Below are 18,960 nucleotides of genomic sequence, written 5' to 3' on the forward strand. Positions count from 1 at the left end.
CGGAAAAAATCTTCCGGCATAGATGGGTTGGTGTTATTTAAGATTTGGTTGTTTTCTGACATCCTGGCAACTTGCGCAGGTTTATGGTGGGTTCAAAACAAAGGTAATAAAAGAACAGGAAAGAAACGGGAAGGGCCGAGAAAGGTATCAAGGACGATGATGATACCTTATCTGAGTCCTAACCCGCTCTGATACCATGTTAAATGGATCAGTCGGCATATTTGAGAAGAAGAGAGTATTGGAAAGCTATTGATTGTATTGTATGTATTGTATTTGATGATGAAATAGTACCCAACATCCATGTATTTATAGGGATGTTGGGGACTCTTGAGATACTACAATAAATGTATTCTTGGAACAAGACAATTATTGGAAGAAGGCATGATTAATTATCTAATCTTGGGACTTAACTCTTCATCAATATTTCTTCTTTTCCCAACAGGAGGGACGTAACTCCAGAAGAAGAAACGCTGAAACGCAATCTAATAGCAGAATTGTTTGGGAAGTGATCGTAGTTTATCTGTTTTCAATGTATGTTTCTTAGTATGTAACTTTCAACTTCTATTGCTTAGTATGTAATCTCCAATTTCCGTTGCTTAGTATGTAACTTTTATTTGACGCTTGCTTAGTATGTAATCTCCAATTTCCGTTGCTTAGTATGTAACCTTTAATTTCGGTTGCTTATGTAATTTCCAGTTTATGTGATAAGCCCTTCAATCAAAGCATGAATAGATAAAATGTGCTCACAAGTGGTGGTGGAACCCATTAGAAACTCATGTGATCACGGATAATGGAAGTATGCCTACATGACAAGACATTTTCCACTCACAAGTGGTGGTGAAAGTCATTACTCAACCCATGTGATCACCAATAATGGAAGTATGCCCACATGATAAGTCATTTTCCACTCACAAGTGGTGGTGGAATCCATTAGAAACTCATGTGATCACGAATAATGGAAGTATGCCTACATGACAAGACATTTTCCACTCACAAGTGATGGTGAAATCCATTACTCAACCCATGTGATCACGAAAATCAAAGTATGACTGCATGACAAGTCATTTTCCACTCACAAGTGTTGGTGGAATCCAATAGAAACTCATGTGATCACGAAAATCAAAGTATGACTACATGACAAGCCATTCTCCATCACAAGTGGTGGTGGAATCCAATAGAAACCCATGTGATCACGAAAATCAAAGTATGACTACATGACAAGTCATTCTCCATCACAAGTGGTGGTGGAATCCAATAGAAAACCCATGTGATCACGAAAATCAAAGTATGACTACATTACAAGTCATTTTTTTTTTATCTCAAGTGGTGGTAGAATCCAAGGAAAACCCATGTGCTCACAAATGATAGTAGTGGAAGCCTATGCTCAACAAATAACTTCTACATATATTTACCTATATGCTTCATGAAAGTTACACACAAATCCTCTCACAATTATTGAGCCAAATCTCCCTAAAAAATATCATCAAGTTCTAATTTTGAAGCTTTCAATCTTCTCGAAGACAATGAATGGGAAGAAAAAATTGTTGAACAAAATCAACAACTCGATCAACTAATCCAGGATGTAGCTATTTGGCCAACAACCCTGTCTTCACAACCTACAACCCACACGGTTAGAGCTAGAAGGAGATACATTGAAAGGAAACGCGAGGAGGGTCATGATATTATTTTCGAGCAATACTTTGCTGAAGATCCAATCTATCCTCCAGATTTTTTCCGAACAAGGTATCGCATGCGAAAACCTTTGTTCGAAAAAATAATGAACAAGCTCGTCGAGACCGACAACTTTTTTATGCAAAAGCGTGATGCTACTGGTCGGCTTGGCATGTCTGCCATTCAGAAATATACAGCAGCGATGAGGGTGTTGGCCTATGGGACGGCGGCCGACTTGCATGACGAATATTTGAGAATGAGCGCACAACTCATTCGCAAATCTCTCATCAAGTTCGTTGAAGGTGTAATTTCTAACTTTGGCGATGAGTACTTGCGAAAGCCCACCGAAGAAGACTTGGCAAGACTTCTGCATATTGGAGAACAACGTGGGTTTCCAGGCATGTTGGGTAGTATTGACTGCATGCATTGGGAATGGAAAAATTGTCCCACTTCATGGGCTGGACAATATGCGGGAAGAAGCGGGAGTCCGACAATCATCTTGGAAGCAGTAGCATCTCAAGATCTGTGGATCTGGCATGCTTTTTTTGGAACTCCAGGTTCGAAAAATGATATTAATGTGCTTGATCAATCTCCTGTTTTTGATGATATTTTGGAAGGTCGAGCACCGAAGGTAAATTACATAGTAAATGGCCACGAAAAAAATATGGGGTATTATCTCACTGATGGCATATATCCTCAATGGGCGGCATTTGTCAAATCTATTCCGGGTCCACAAACGATGAAGCACAAGTTGTTTGCTCGACATCAAGAGTCCGCGCGAAAAGATGTTGAGCGAGCTTTTGGTGTTTTGCAAGCTCGTTTTGCTTTTATCAAATGCCCATGTCTTATTTGGGATCGTGATATTATGGGGAAAATAATGATTGCTTGCATAATCTTGCATAATATGATAGTGGAAGATGAAAGAAGCACGGATTCAAACTATTGTGATCCAGCCGAATTTATTCAAGATCGACTTGGACGAAGTAGTCGTGAGAATGAAGGTGGAGATGCGAATAATGATTTCATATATTCTACGAATAGGATCGCGAGTCTAGCTTCTTACATGAAAAATAAAGCCCAACTTCAAAACAGAGAAGCTCACAAAGCTCTGCTAAACGATTTGGTTGAGCATATATCGGCGAAATTCGGCAATTCCAATTAAATGTCTAGTTTTCATCTTATGTATGATAACTAATTATGTATTTTCAATTTCGTATTTCAATTATTGTAATTTATGTTTTTTTTAAGTTTGTCTCTATAATTTTTAGTTTGTCATTGATTGCGTTTAATCATAATTTTATTATGCAATAATAAATATTCATGTAATAATATTCTTATTTAAAAAATGATATAAAAATAAATGTATAATAGTGTGGTTGGGTGGTCATTGATAAACCATGAAAATATGTGTGGTTGGGTTGGATGAATATTGATGATGTGGAAGATGATATGGAGGAGATAGAAATGAATTAAATGTTGAAAAAGTGGATGGTTGGGTTTAGTTGGATGGTTGCTGATAAACATGGTCTAAATGACGCAAGTCAGAGCTGAATCCAGGATGACCCAAGGGTCAGAAGCCTTAAATGCTTCGATGTGTCAACTGCGATCTCAATATAATTCCAATCAGTTTAAAATCTTTCAGCCAGATGATCCAAAAACAAATCTGTTATATGTAATCAACCGTTTTAACAGAAATTTTACAATTGAAATACCAACACATAAATAATTAACTTGAAAAGTTAAGTAAGATGATTTACAAGGGGTGTGCGAAGGAAATATATCTCCTCGCCGTGGTACTCTCTGCATCGAAAATAGTATTCCGTGTACATTACACCGGCAAAGATCCTCATGATCGAAATACTGTTGACGAAGAAGAGGCCGTACACTGGTAGATTAAGCCTCCCCCGATCGCCCACAATCATCCAGAAACCAAACACAAGAATCAAATACATAAAAGAAAAAAACAAGTTGACCATAAACCCATCGAGTCTCCGCCCTTGAACAAGTTCCTCGGCTCTCTCCACCGCCACCGCCTCACACCCGTCTTCTTCCAAAGCCGGAATAACGGCCGCCACGCTCCAAACAACCGCGGTGTAGAGGCGCAAAACGAAACACGCAAACAAGGCCACTATCCAAAAGGGATTTTTCGGATCGTACAAAACTTCAACAACAGCCACAGCCGTTACGATCAGCCACACGATATGCTTCGGATCTCGCGGTCGCCGGTACTTAACCCTCAACCGACCTGTCCATTTCGCTTTCAGACAGTCGAATACTTCTTGCAACGGTAATATTCTGCCGCCGTTGTACGACGCGGCCGTTGCTATCACCGCTGCGATCCACGACGCCTTGGCGATCGCCAAATAAGCGGCCAATAAACACAAGTACGCTACCAAAATAAACGCGGTGAATATTTCTATTTTTAGGTTGGAGACGGCGGAGCCGGAGAAGTTGGCGGCGGTTTGGTAGATGAAAGTGAATATCAGAAAGAGGATGGATGAGAGGAAAATGGAAACTGCGGTGATTGATGCTATTACTTTTGCATTTTTGAAAACGAGTTTGATTGATTCGGTGTAAATTTTCAAGAAGCCAAAAATGTGTGAGAATTCCATGGTGTGAAATTCAGAGGTATGAGAAAATGTATTAGTGAGTGCATATATGATCATATAATTATAATTTGTGGAGTCAGTTTTGGCTTGCGGAAAAGTATTTCAATATTGTAATATAAATTAATAATTTGAGACCTTCATTGTTTGGACTTTAGATGATGGTTTAATTTTTCAAGTTAATCATTGTTTTTCTTGACTCGCTCAAATACGTCTTGTCTAACTCAAATACGAACAAGCAATTTAAATGCAACAATAATGAATTTTCATTTACGGCACCTATATAATATATTTATGGTGATTCAAAGTTTGAATTATGAAAATTTTCACACCAACTATATTAGATTTATATACATGTTTCGAGTTGACTGTAGATGTATAGCCCTACAACTACTACCTTCCGATAGATAAAAAGAATTTTTTTGTCACATTATGTTTTTGTTTGTCATTTATGTTTTATAATACACTCTACCCACTTTCCTTTTTAGTTTGTCTCAATCAAGATGATTATTACTAAAAATTGTAACATTTTTATCTCTATTTTATTCTCCATCTCTATCTTTTTTTTTATTTCTTCATATAACACACAAAATAAAGTTATAATATCCCGTGCCGCCTAAGGTAGGGTCATCTTCTTTGGGACGGAGGGAGTACATGCATTTATGTATAAAAGTAAACGAGTTTAAGTCTTGTACATTGCAGAATCAGGATTACGACTCTCGGGGCCTAAACTATTATTAACAACTGTAGTATTTTCAATATTTGTCACACCAAAAGTAGTAGTTGCGGCATGGGCAGTGGAAGTTGCGAGAGATACAGATGGACAATGACTGGCAAATAATAAAAGAATGATGACAATAATTACATATACATATAATATTATCATTAAAAGGAGTGTCAACATTGAATAATGAGGCATACTGAAAACAATTATAAACATATTTATTTTTTGAAATAATCACAAATTTTAAAGTGACCCATGTTATGCCATGTTCGTGTAAATAATGCACACAAAATCAATAAAATCTATATTATCCACTTTTTTTTTTTATTAAAATGTTGCATATTTATTGGGACGGAAGAAGCTACTGTAATCTCTATTCTCTTACTTTCAGCGGTGGAATGCTTTGCTCATTCTTGAAAAAGTTACTGGGATCAACCAGAGTTTTAACTCGAACAAGCCGAGCGAAATTACCCTTGAAATATCTTGCACCCCAAATCCCAGCTCGTGTGTAACTCATCGCTTTCCCTCCATCCCCATTAACACCGATATCGAGATCTCTGTAGTTGAAGTACGCCGCCCTCGGAGAAGACGAAACATAAGGCGTCAAGTAACTCTCAAGCCTTCTTATCCAATCTACATACCTCTCCGAATCCCCACCTCCATCTTCACTCCAATACACCACCGGAGCAACCTCAAACAGATTCCCACCCCTATGCGGAAACGGAAGCGCCGACTCTCTAATCTCCGCCATTCTTCCGCCGTACGGCATCAACAGCACCAACGCCGCTGCCGCTTCCGGCTCCAACAGCCGCCGCCATATTCCCTCGAGCCCCTTCACTGGTATCGGCTTCTGCACGTAATCCGACTTCGATTTGAAGCTCCTCACGCCGGGATCGCTTCTGTTGAGAAGAACTTCACGTGATTCGATCGGGAATCCGGCGATGAATAGCGTCGACTGGATCCAGCTCATCTCCGTGCAGTCTTCTCTCGCTAACCCTAGCTCCGGAAATCTGATTTGCAACACCTTTAGTAATTTCTCGGCCCGGCCAAGAAAGACCGAGAAGAAAGTAGCACGGATAGTCGCTTTCTTCGTGATCTCGTCTTGGCCGGGACCTATCAGCGCTCCAATTAAGAGATCACGGTCCAGTTCCGGGGCCACAGACTGCCAGCGGTGGACGAGCTGAGTCGCGTTCTGCTCCAGACTCCTCTGGATTCTGAAGACAGTGACTATTTCAGGAACATCCACTAGTCGCACTTTCCATGCAAGAATCACACCAAAACTGGCCCCGCCGCCGCCTCTGATAGCCCAGAATAGATCCTCGCCCATTGACTTTCTGTCGAGAATTTGACCGCGAGAGTTGACTATTCTCGCATCGATGACTTGGTCAGCAGCGAGTCCGTGTTTCCTCATCAAAGTCCCGTAGCCTCCGCCGCTGAAGTGGCCACCGACTCCCAGGGTTAGGCAGCTTCCGGCGGGGAATCCGAGAACCGGGCTTGCCTCGGCTATCGTGTGGTATAGAGCACCGACTGTGGCGCCTGCTTGGACCCATGCGGTTTTCGCGACGACGTCGATTTTGATATCGGTAAGGTGGATTAGGTCGAGGAGGAGAAAGGGGAGTTTTGCAACGTAAGATAGTCCTTCGAAGTCATGGCCGCCGCTTCGGGTTCGGATTTGGAGGTTTGTGGCTTTGGCGCAGTGTATGATGGGTGGGATTTGAGATTCGAGTTTCGGGGTTATGATGAGTTGTGGTTTGGGGGTGGATTCGGAGATGAATCTTAGGTTTTGGATGGAAAATTGTAGGATTGAAATGTAGGAAGAATTGTTTGGGGTGTAGATGAGATTGGAAATGGAAGAGAAGTTGTTGGATTTTTCATTTTGGGAGAGGCATTGAAGAAAGTGGCGGTTGCTTTCACTACAAGTCGATGAGGAGAGAAAAATGAAGGTAAGAAGCAAGGATAGAGTAGTAGTATAAATCTTCATGATTTGATAGATGATTATTTTGGGGGGCTTCGTTTGTTGTATTCCTTTTATAGGTAAAAAATTAGTCAATAGAGTTTGAACATTGAATTTGAATACTAATATTATTATTATGAGTTTGAATGAAATAAGAAGAATTGAAAACAATTGTCAGATAAAAATTCCATTGAATAACCGATTTCATAGTCTGTATATTGACGAGGCGGCGCGTAGCTCTATACGACTGCATGATTCTTGAAAAGCAAATTCAAATAAACCAACTCATTAATTTTGACTATGGATATTTGATCTTTGAATATCTTCATAATGAAATTTGACTCTTGACTGGCCTTCCAGCAGGCGATAAGGAGTATGATTTTTTTTTTTTAATTGATATTCGAAATTCTACTATTCTTCATTTTAAAGGTATTTTTTTCTACGTCGCATATTTCAGCTAAATTGGAAAAGAAGATTGGTTGTAACTTGTAATACAGTAAATAATACTCCCTCCGTCCCCCATTAGGAGTCATGGTTTGACCGGGCACGGGTTTTAAGAAATGTAAAGAAAAGTTGGTTGAAAAAGTTAGTGGAATGTGGGACCCACTTTTTTATATTGGTTTTATAATAAAATGTGAGTGAAGTGAGTTAGTGGAATGTGGGACCTACTACTATTTATGGTAAAAATGAAGTGTGACTCTTAATTGGGGACGGAATGAAATGGAAAAAAGTGACTCCTAATGAGGGACGGATGGAGTAAACAACAAAATGACATACGCACTATAAAAAAATATTTTTCCTCTTATGTTTTATTTCTCCGTTTAAGTTTAACAATCTCATATCCTTAACATTATGAATTGGTCTTTATTTCTATTCATCTTTCTATTTCCAAATTCATGCATAAGTTGACTAATCAAACGAATGTAAACCACAAGAATAACAAAGCCACAACATGAATTAGCCATGAAAAATGATAGATTAGTCAACACATGATCAAAGTATCGTCATTAAGAATTCTAAAACTGTATATACAGTTCTGTCACGTTCTTCCTGAAATCAAAGCTAAGAACAAAGAAAACATTTATAATGATCTAGACTTTATTCCCGAAGATGAATCGAGTTCAATCGCCATCTTCAACCTTGGAAGAATCTGGAGCTTCCTCTTCTCTCTAACTACTTATGTATTATGTCAAAAATAGAGGCTGAAAGATGTATGGAAATCGTGCCCTAGTTCCCTTTTACACTCATCTCTCCCCTTTCGGATAAAGCCTTACCGCTACTTGCCATCCGACGCTACCACCATCTTCATATTGTGCAAGTACTGTTTTAGGACACGTGTCTTGAGACAACGTGATTCCATTGCTAAATGATAAAAAACATTTTTTGGAATCTTTCATGCTAAAGCATTTAGTTATCGTCTTGACGTAAGATTCTTGAAATAAATACAACATTCGCTTCTAGTTGTTCCTAAAAACCTCAATGCCTAGAATGTGTCCAACTTCTCACATATATTTCGTATCAAACAAAGTTGATAACCATTTTCTCATGCTTGACAATATCTCATTACTGTTTCCAATCAACAATCTACTGTTAACATAAAGTACCATTAAACACTATATTCTCCCCTTCAACTTTCTTGTACACGCTTCTGGTGAAAGTTCATATCTCTAGTATTACATGTATGTTTTTAAAAGGTATGTTAGTATTTTTTTATAAAAAACGATTACTTTTAAGTATTACGTTTATCATTCACTAACAGTTTTGAAAGAAACCTCATCAAAAATTACGTTTTATAAAACAAAAAAATGTGTTTATTTGAACTGACATATTCAAAATTTTATCGATAAAACTCTTGCCGACAGCACGGCCCTGCTCGATGTACCGAGTTCCGCCGTGGCATTGAGCAGGGTGACGTGGCGGCGTGTTATTAGCCAACGGCAATGCCGTTGGCATTTTTTATTTTTTTTTTAAAAATTCGAAATATATTAAAAAATTGATTTTAAATTTAAAAAAACTTATTTTCCCACTTCCCAATAAAATATATCCATTTTTTCTCCAATTTTAATTTATTTTTCATTATTTTTATCCCAAAATTCACATTTTCATCTACAAATATCCTCATTTCCGCAAAAAATTTTTTACACCACACTACAAAAAATACTTCTCTAATCAATTCTCATCTAAATTCTAGCTCTTTCACTCTTACATAAAATGTCCGGCTCCGGCGATCACCCCTCCGACTCCCGCGGATGGAACCTCGAATGGTTCAGCTCATCGTCATTCCCTAATCCGGATACGGATTTCTCGCCCCGTCCTAAAACCCAAGGTTCGCATATTTGACTCAACTTTATTTTACCCAATTAATACCCGCAAGTGTACGGGGCTATCGTAGCAAACAGCAAGCAAGAGTATATCGTATCCCACAGAGACAATTAAGTGTAAACCTAAGTACCACGAACCAATTTCAACTACTATCCAGACGATCGAGAATTTTGGTTTTAAACTAACAACTACTAAAAGCATATAAAAACAGAGATTAAAATAAGCACTTAAACAAGAAAACAAAGAAGCAAGTTGTAAAAATGATAGAGAAATATGCAGAATTCAAGGATCCGATGCACAACTCATAGCCTAACCCAATTGAAACCGATTTACCATTTAAAGTCTCCAGAATTGTTGAATCAATCACAAATATAGATTAAACCCCCTCCCGAGGTGAGAAATCCGTAGATTAGGTGTAATAATTGAAGTCCCCTTCTAATTCTTAGACCTAACTCCTAATAGTTCGATTAGATTAAAGATCTCACTCAAAACCTCAACTCTCCCGAGTTTTATTGAATTAAGGTGTGAAGTATCCCTCTTTCAAGATTAATTATTTCATCTCCCGATTATTCTAAGAAACCCTACACTACCAATTGGTGATCAAGCAATTGACAGGAAAAAGCACAAGAATAATTCAAACAATTGCAAGAGCAAGATAAAAACGAAGTCAATTGGATTAAAACTATAAATCAATGCATCTTCACCAAGAATTCTACATAAAAGATGTTTAGCTACTCATGTTCATGGTAGAAAACAAAAAGAAACTAAGCAAAACAATGGAAATCATGATCCGAATTGCAATTGGTGGAAGAATTGAAGTTTGAATCTTCAATCTTCTTCCAAGAGTTCTTCACAAAGAGAGAGAGATGTGTTTTGTTGCTTGTTGAGAATGCCTAGAATTGACCTAATTCTTCCTTCTTATTCCCCTCTTCAAAAATAGCGTTTCTGCTGAAAAACGTCAAATTGACCCGGCCGGGTGGAATTAATCCACTGGAAATTCACCCGGCCGGGTGGGACTTCTTTGGTACTCTCTGGAATCTCGCAGGCATAATTGCGCCACCCGGCCGGGTGGAATTATAGGGTAATAATTCACCCGGCCGGGTGAGATTTTCTGGACAGCGCAGTGTTCGTATAACGGCCATAACTTCTTCTACCGAACTCCGATTGAGGCGTGCGAGATACCCACGCGAAACTCTTTCGAAGACGAAGAGATTGATATGCATTAGGGGCTGATTAGACTTCAAAATATCCAGTAAATATTGTCTCAAACCAAGGCTGCTGCACATCCACATATTTTGTACCTTTTTCTACACATTCTTAACAAAATGGTCAACATACCAACATAATAGAGAAGTAGATATAAACAAGTCCAATAATAGACAAAATATGATCAAATTCATACATAATCACCCTCTAAAACCATGTAATATCCAAGTATGTCAACTCCCCCAAACTTAAATAATTGCTAGTCCTCAAGCAATGAAGAAAAAGAACTAAAAGAAGACTTGGATTTAAAGGGGTTTAGACATCATCATTGTTTCAAAGAGTATGGAAGACAAGAGCATATCACAATATAAATTCTATAAAGTCAAGCCGTCGAATGCACTTTTACTACTAACTCGTATATCACCTTGGATTCATGCTTCTCTCAAGATATGTGTATATGTATCTCACTCTCAAAAGTGTATGTATAGAAATAATACTCTCAAATCAAAATACAAGTAGTGTTTACCATAGGCTTGCTCAAAATCAAACATCTCCTCTACTAGAATGTGAAAGTGAATCTAAAATCAGAAAGGACTTTATTAAGGTTGTAATGTGGCTTTTTGGACGGTAGGGAACATTTTGGCTAAAGTGGCTGAGAAGTAAGATAAGCCCAAGTACTCGCATATTACAAATCCCAACAAAAGACCATTTTCCATAACAAATCTCAGATAAGTAAGACTTTGTCGAACTTCTTCCTCCTATCCGGTCCCCACTTATTTAGAAACCCAACCAATAACTCTTCTAGACTTCGTCTAGCTTATACCTCCACAAATTTATTGTTTTTTTTTTCCTTATTCCTCTAGACTTCGTCTAGCTTATACCTCCATTACATTTTTTTTTATTTTTTTTACAACGCCCCATATGTGCTTCCAAGTTTGTAGGCTTATCACTCTTGATGGTGACTTAACAAATATTTGACATTGTGACACTTTTTAGGCTAGGAGGGCTAACTAGGGATTAAGACAAAAATATATACACTTGTGAAGGGGATAACAAAGAATGCCTAACGTCATCTCCTAAATTCACATTCACTATGTAGATTTAATATGATTAGGAGCAAGTTCTAGAAACAACAACAAGCATATGAATAAAATCACACAAAAAAATGAAGTTTTGGCTCAAATCTCACTCAGGTAATAGCATGAATCAAGGACAAACAAGCAATTCGTTACTTATGCACCTATTACTCAAACTCTTAAGTCAAAGACCATGATAGCTTAAAAGATGGATGATGTTTTTATCATTAACAACTAGTCTTTATCCCAAGAAACCAAATTTTTTTCACTTCAAGCCTCTAAATTTTCAATCAATCACAACCAAACAAAACAATTCTATCCTAAAACAAAATAAAAAGCAACGAAAGACAACTAATCAATCTAAAGCAATAAGATAAGTACCTCGTTAGTATCCATATCCACCATATCATCCCCCCAAACTTATTCAAAGCTATGCAAAGAATAAGTTTGAAAAGTTGGTGGAGAAGGGGAGACTTACATGGTAAGCAAGCAACACAAAAAACAACACCAAAAACAAAATAAAACGATAACATTAAAAAGTTACCTACTAGGGGTTATCTCCCCTACAGTGCCTTTGGTTATCGTTGTTGGCTCGGCGTCCTCCATGAGCTGCATCATGTCACGCCATAAATGGTGGTGTTGGATTTTCTGCCAATCTTGGAAGCATAGGATCTCGCCAATCTCTTCTTCCACCAAGTATTCTTCAGAGCTCCATCAGAAATTTTGGTTTCCACTTTGGGTGAATTTTCAGCTTTTGTTTTCTTCTCCTTCACTTTGGCATTTGATGCAGTCTCTTCTTTAGAAATTGATCCACCATATGAACCAAACATCCACTGCGGCAAAGAGAAATCCTCAAATGTGGACTCAATTTCTTGTGCCTTTTGGACTTCTACAACATGCACAGTTTTGCACTCCTTCTTCGTAACCAGTTCCTCTTCCTCACGACTCTTCATAGCATTGTAGATAGATAAGATGTGGCGTTTGTTGCCCATATGAAGAGTGAGCTCTCCCCTCGCTATATCTATTAATGCTTTCCCTTTTGAAAGGGAAGGGGGCCCCGGGGTGGGTTTCAGTTTTTTCCTACCCAACACTACAAAACCCCGGCCGGGAAATATAAATGGGTGTACCTTCAAAAAACGCCCTGACAATTTTTTAGGATGGTGACGGTTTTTTTCCTTGGTGTGATTGTAGTCGGCTTGAGAGTGCCGATCAAAAATCTTTACGAAAAATGATAATGGCATCAAATTTATGCTCCCCCCCAGATCACAAAGTCCTTTTTTGTCATTTCCAATGACGCATGAGATGTTGAAACCCCCGGGATCTTTAAGCTTGGCCGGTAGGGTTTTTGGGAAATTTTGGCACTCGGTTTTTTGAGATATGTTCCCGTCTCCAAATCGATCCACTTCTTCTTCTTGGAGAGCACATCTTTTAGGAACTTTGCATATGTAGGCATTTTTTGGTGCACTCCCCCAGGGGTATTAAGTTCACCCTTCCCAGAATGTCCCAAGAACCTCGGAAAGGGGCATCTATTTTTTCTTGGGAAAACGTTGAGGATAAGGGATCCTCACTTCAAATTTTGGGGTATGGTTTTTTTTGTGGTGTGGGTGAAGGTAAAAGTCGTGTTTTTAAAGGGGGAGTAAAAATTTTCACCTTTTCTAAAAATTTTTGAGCCAATTTCCTCTTGGTTCTTTTCCTTTTTTTTCCCTCATTCTCGGATTTCATTGAAGGTCCCCTAGTTTGTTTTTCCCCCCTTTGGGTGTATAGCTTTGCGGGCCTTGGGATTGACCGGTGGTAGCGGGGGAAATTTTTCCCCATTGGTAGAGTACTCACGGTCTAAATTCGTCGGGAAAATCAATGTTCTTAAAAGGTGGGGCCATTCCCTTTCTGTCTCGACCTTTCCTCCTCGGTTTTGCTCCATGACCTTATTAGATTGCGGCATGAAGGACTTGAGTATGTCCCCCGTGGGTCATCTTCTTGGGGTCGTTCCCCTCCCCTCGAAGGGGGAATCCCCGGGGGGCGGGGCATTATTCGGGTTCCCTAAAAGATTTGGATGCCCCCTTTTTCCAAAACTTTGGGTTTATCCTCCACCGGTAAGGGTTCGGGCGTGAGTTATTATAATACATGTTGCCCCCCCGTATAATTTTACATCCTCCATACTTCCTTGGGGCTCTTTGTGGCCCTTTGCCTCATCGCCATGCCGGGCAAATTTCATGGTTAAGGCATCCGGCTTGTCGGATAGGGTGCTCTTGTATCCCTGATCTATGGTAGAAGCCACCACACCCTTCTCCTTTTTCGTTTTCTCCATCCTTCATCACTGGGGGCAGCTCTTTAATCCCCCCTCTATCGCCTCCTCCTTTTTCCTTTCTTGAGAAAAATTACCTCCCGGTTTAAAATTTAACTCCCTTGTGCTTGGGTATACATCCCTTTAAGAATGTAATGACTTCTTTCTTTTTGGGACGGACCATGATTGGGACACCTCTTGATTAAACTTTGAATCTCCCCTTTCATCTCGATGGGCTCATGAGAATCATCGAAAAGGGGGAAAGATCTCGTGTTCCCCTTAATAGCCTCACTAGGGGGGTAGAACTTCTCCAGGAATTTGTGGACCCTTTTGGTCCCATGTTCTTAAGGGGTTTTAAAACGTTTGCCCCTAAAAAAGGCCATTATTTTCCGCCCATTTTTTTTTGGGGAAAAACGGAATTCCTGGGTTTTTTCCAAGAAAGGTTGGTTTAAAAGGGGGCGATATTGTTGAAAACGGTTGGATTAACCACTCCATGGAAACATATTGGTTAAAAGCATGCTTTTGGGCCCCCATTCCTTTTTTGGCTAATTCCTCCCGGGGATTTTCCCGGCTTAGTGGGAGGAGGTAGTGGTGGGTTGGGGTTTCCCTCGGAATAGGAGAATCGGGATCAAAATTTTAATATGATCCGAATTTGGTGATCGAATAATTGGGGGTCCCCCGTCTGGGATCCCCCTGGGGGTTTGGCGAAGAAAGCTTGGTCTTCTTTGAGTCTCCTATATGCGTTCCTCTTCCCCATTCGATGTTGATCTCGGTCGGGAAAGGTTCTAGAAGGGGAAGCCTTTAGAACGTGTGTGCATACACCCGAAAAAGAAACAAAAAATGTGAGAACCGAAAAATTAAAAGGGAAAAAATAAAGCCGAAATTGTTTTTGATTATTATCACGATATCAAGCTATTTAACACAAAAAATTTTCCCCCCTTTAAAACCCAAAAAATTTTACCCCGGCTTTATTTTACCCGTTAATCCCCCCTTAGAATTCAAAATTGTATGGCTTGACAAGCAAAAGTATATCGTATCCCACAGAAAAATTAAGTGTAAACCTAAATTCCCCGGAACCCAATTTTAACCCACTATCCAGACGATCGAGAATTTTGGTTTTTAAAATAACAACTCCAAAAGCATATAAAAACGAGAGATTAAAATAAGCACTTAAACGAAAACAAAACAAGTTGTAAAAAAGATAGAGAAATATGCAAATTCAAAGGGTCCGATGCACAACTCATGGCCCCAACCCCAAATTTAAACCGATTTACCATTTAAAGTCTCGAAAATTTTTGAATCAATCACAAATATAGATTAAACCCCCCCCCGAGGGTGAGAAATTGGTAGATTAAAGGGGTAATAATTGGGTTTCCCCCTTTTAATTCTTGAAACCCCCCTCAAAATAGTTCGATTAGATTAAAGATCCCCTCAAAAACCCCAACTCTCCCCCGGTTTTTTTTGAATTAAAGGGTAAATATCCACTCTTTTTGGTTAATTATTTCTCTCCCGATTATTCTAAGAAACCCACACTACCAATTGGTGATCAAGCAATTGAAAAAAAAAACCAAAAATAATTCAAACAATTCAAAAAGCAAGATAAAAACAAAATCAATTGGATTAAAACTATAAATCAATCATCTTCACCAAGAATTCTACATAAAAGATGTTTAAATTTTCTCATGTTCATGGTAGAAAACAAAAAGAAACCAAGAAAACAATGGAAATCATGATCCCTTTCAATTGGTGGAAAATTGAAAACTTGAATCTTAAACTTCTTCCAAAGTTCTTCACAAAGAGGGGAAAATGTGTTTTTTTGCTTGTTGAGAATGCCAGGGAAATTTACCTAATTCTTCCCTTTTTATTTTCCCCCTTCAAAAATAAACGTTTTTTTTTGAAAAACGTCAAATTTGAGACCCGGGGAATTAAATTGGGAAATTCACCCCGGCCCGGGGGGGCTCTTTGGTACTCTATGGAATCTCGACATAATTGCGCCACCCCGGGCCCGGTGGGGGAAATTTTAGGGTTTTTCACCCGGCCGGGGTGGGGCCCCTAAGGGGCGTGTTCTTTTACGGCCGCCCCTTTCCGAACTCCGATTGAAGGGGTCCCAGATACCCAGCGAAAACTCTTTCGAAAACGAAAGATTGATATGCCCTTAGGGCCCAAATTTGACTTCCAAAAAATCCAGTAAATATTGTCTCAAACCAAGGCTGCTGCCCTCCAATTTTTTGTCCTTTTCCCCATTTTAACAAAATGGTCAACATACTAACATAATAAAAAGTAGATATAAACAAGTCCAATAATAGACAAAAAAATTTATCAAATTCATACATAATCACCCTCTAAAACCATGTAAAATCCAAGTATGTCAATATTCCAGGTGGCTCCTTACCCCTGGGCCCAGCAAAAGGGAGCGGAAGGGGGAAAACGGGGGGGGGCTCCCCGGGGGCCGGGGGGGGCGCCCGAAAAACCCTCGGGGCCCTTCCGGGGCCTCCTCGTAAAAATTTGTGTTTTTACTCGTTGCGTCTTGGTGACCCCAAAAATCACCCCCGTTCTCACGGAGGAATGGGAAGTTATTAAAGCCTATTTGGTAATCTCCCGAAGTTTCGAAAACCGCAGGCCCAACCGGGGACGGATTTTGGTGGCGCGTTTTCGCCGGTACAATGTCGACCGGCCGGATGGAACCATCGGGGAAAAAAGAGTATGGAGCGCAATGCCATCGGAAGAACCCTGGTGAAAAAGTTCCAGGGTTTTTGGGTCAAAAACGGGGGCCCGGCCCCGGCCCCACGGTTCCCCCCGCCCCGGGCCCGGCCCCCGGGGAAGGGAAAAGGCGGACCCCCGCCCTCGCGCCGCGACCTCGGGCCCCAAGCGGCTCCCGCTCTTGGGTTTTTTTTGTGCCGCCTCCCCCCCCCACCAACTTCCCTTGTGGGCCATTTGGTTAAAAAATATGGGTATTTTCGGATGAGACCCGATCCTTGATTCACATATTCGATAAAACCGACTCTCGACAATAATTGAGGGTCGCCCCTGGGGTAGCCTTCTTTAAATTTTCACGGGTGTATATTTTAGGATTTTAATTATGTAATTTTTTTAATTTTTTGGATTTTTAAAAATTTTAATTTTTAATTTCTAGGATTTTTTTGTATGTAATTTTTTTTTTTTTTGTAATTTGTAATAATTTGTTACGGGGATTTTTAATGCATTTTTAAAATTGTAGACAAGTTTTAGTAATTGAACTATTTAAATTGAATAAATAAATGTGGAACCATTGAACATGGTCTTGCGAAAAAAAGCATAGAGTAAAAAATAAATAAAAGTGGGTCCCCAGGGGCCCATATAATGTTGGAAAACGTGGATTGGATCTTTTTACCGCTTCCCTTTAATCCGGTTCATCATATACATGAAACAAACAATATACTACGACGTAAAAAAACCAAACTCACACACATAAGATGTGGGTTTTTGGGAAATTTTTTCAACTTTGGTAATTATTTTGGTATAGTTCCCAACCTCCCAATTTTTAATTAAATTTGAAATATAATTCAAGTAATTTTTGGGATAGTTCTCAACCTCCAAATTGAACTAAATTTGAATGACTCAAGCAAATCATCTAGAAATGGGGGAAATTTTCTCGACAATTCATGGCTTAAAATTGACAATTAATGTCAAGTTTCCCAAATATATAAAAAACAAGCCAAGAAGTTTCAAGCACTCAATTAATCAAGAATTTTGGTTCAAATTTTGTGGAGATTCTATTAACATGCTAAAAGCTCAAATTTTGGTCAATAACACATTCTGACCGATAAAACAAATAATAAGGCAAAAACACAAAAGCAAGGAAATTTGAGATAAATACTTACAAAAGCTTTTTGTATGAACTTATAGCTCTTTGTAACAAATGATGTGATTTATCATAAACAGCCATAAACTCTTGCCTAAGATTTTTTGATCTTATCAATCTCATAAATAACCTAGACAACTTTCACCAACTCAATTGTTGGCATTGACTCCCCAATCCTACATCACTACACTAGAAAACATAAGTTGACTCAAATATTTGAAATTTATTAAACAATTAAAACCTATCCCAAATCTAATTACAAAAGTCTCATAAATATGTAGTTAGACTTCGGTTACATTCACAAGAAAAAGTGCTAAAAGAAGGATAGAAATCGCCACTAGGTATGTCACCCGACGGGTGGGAAAATTGAAGTTATCTCAACCGTTCAGGGGGATGCTATGAGTTATTTAGATCACCTGGTCGAGTGGTTCACCTTGTCTTTTTCCACCAAATTGGGTGGCCCTTCCTGCTGCCTACGCTATACATAGGCCCAAAATGGATATCGATTGGATACCCGATATCCAACCCAAAAGTCGGGTAATTGATACCCAAACCCGATTTTTCGGTATCGGATCGGGATCGGGTAGTGAGAATTTTGGATTATCGGGTATCGGGTTATCCGATATCCGATCGGTATACCCAATTATCCGATTTATCCGATTTATTTTCTAAAAATTAATAAATTATATTTTTATTATAACTTCTTAACCGATGAGGGCGCATGAGGCGTGGAGGAACAGGGGGCGTTGTCGCGAGAGAGAAGAGGGGGGAGAGTTTAGGGTTTGTGATTGGGGAATTTTGGAAATGAAGGAGGAAGAGAGAGGGTCGATGGTTGGGTAGGAGTTTGGGCCAACTTTTTTTTTGTATCGGGCCTCTTTAGTAATAGGTTGGCCACTAATTAATTAAAGCATGGGCTAAGAATTTATTTAAATCATGGGCCTTTATATGTTATGAATTAATTAATAGTCCACAAATTAATTCTACGAAGATAAGTCTAAATTTTTTTTTCGAAACTAGCAAGAGTGCTCAAATGATTAATTTTAAGAAACTACGATACGCTAACGAGTATTTAGACCTCGAGCCAAATTTTTGTATGTTTACATAAATGGCATGGGAGGTAAACACTCTAGTTAATGAATAATTTACTAATTTAATTAAATCTCTGATTTAATTCTATTAAAAATTTTAGAACTCTTCAGAAAATTTTAAAAGAATAAAAGATCATCGACAGAGATTCATGTCTAAGCTTAAGGGTACCTCAAATCTAATAAAGTATCCT

At 39.0% G+C, this 18,960-nt stretch overlaps 3 protein-coding genes across 3 annotated transcripts in view; 2 read left to right on the plus strand and 1 right to left on the minus strand.

Moving 5' to 3' along the window:
- The first annotated feature begins 873 nt into the window (after positions 1-873).
- Positions 874-2,833, plus strand: LOC125194661. Its single transcript, XM_048092907.1, has 2 exons — positions 874-961; positions 1,503-2,833. Exons 1-2 carry the CDS (start codon positions 874-876, stop codon positions 2,831-2,833), a joined length of 1,419 nt encoding a protein of 472 aa, XP_047948864.1.
- A 2,365-nt stretch (positions 2,834-5,198) lies between these two features.
- On the minus strand, positions 5,199-7,009 carry LOC125192285 (berberine bridge enzyme-like 8). Its single transcript, XM_048089820.1, has one exon. It carries the CDS (start codon positions 6,980-6,982, stop codon positions 5,375-5,377), a length of 1,608 nt encoding a protein of 535 aa, XP_047945777.1. The 5' UTR covers positions 6,983-7,009; the 3' UTR covers positions 5,199-5,374.
- Positions 7,010-16,503: 9,494 nt separating this feature from the next.
- LOC125194662 (NADH-ubiquinone oxidoreductase subunit 8-like) overlaps positions 16,504-18,960 on the plus strand; it is a 6,651-nt gene continuing 4,194 nt past the window's right edge. The window contains exon 1 of the mRNA XM_048092908.1: positions 16,504-16,725. Coding sequence (XP_047948865.1) covers positions 16,504-16,725 — 222 coding nt within the window. The remainder of the gene's footprint in view (positions 16,726-18,960) is intronic.

This window comes from Salvia hispanica, chromosome 6 (assembly GCF_023119035.1).
Source record: "Salvia hispanica cultivar TCC Black 2014 chromosome 6, UniMelb_Shisp_WGS_1.0, whole genome shotgun sequence".
NCBI lineage: Eukaryota > Viridiplantae > Streptophyta > Magnoliopsida > Lamiales > Lamiaceae > Salvia > Salvia hispanica.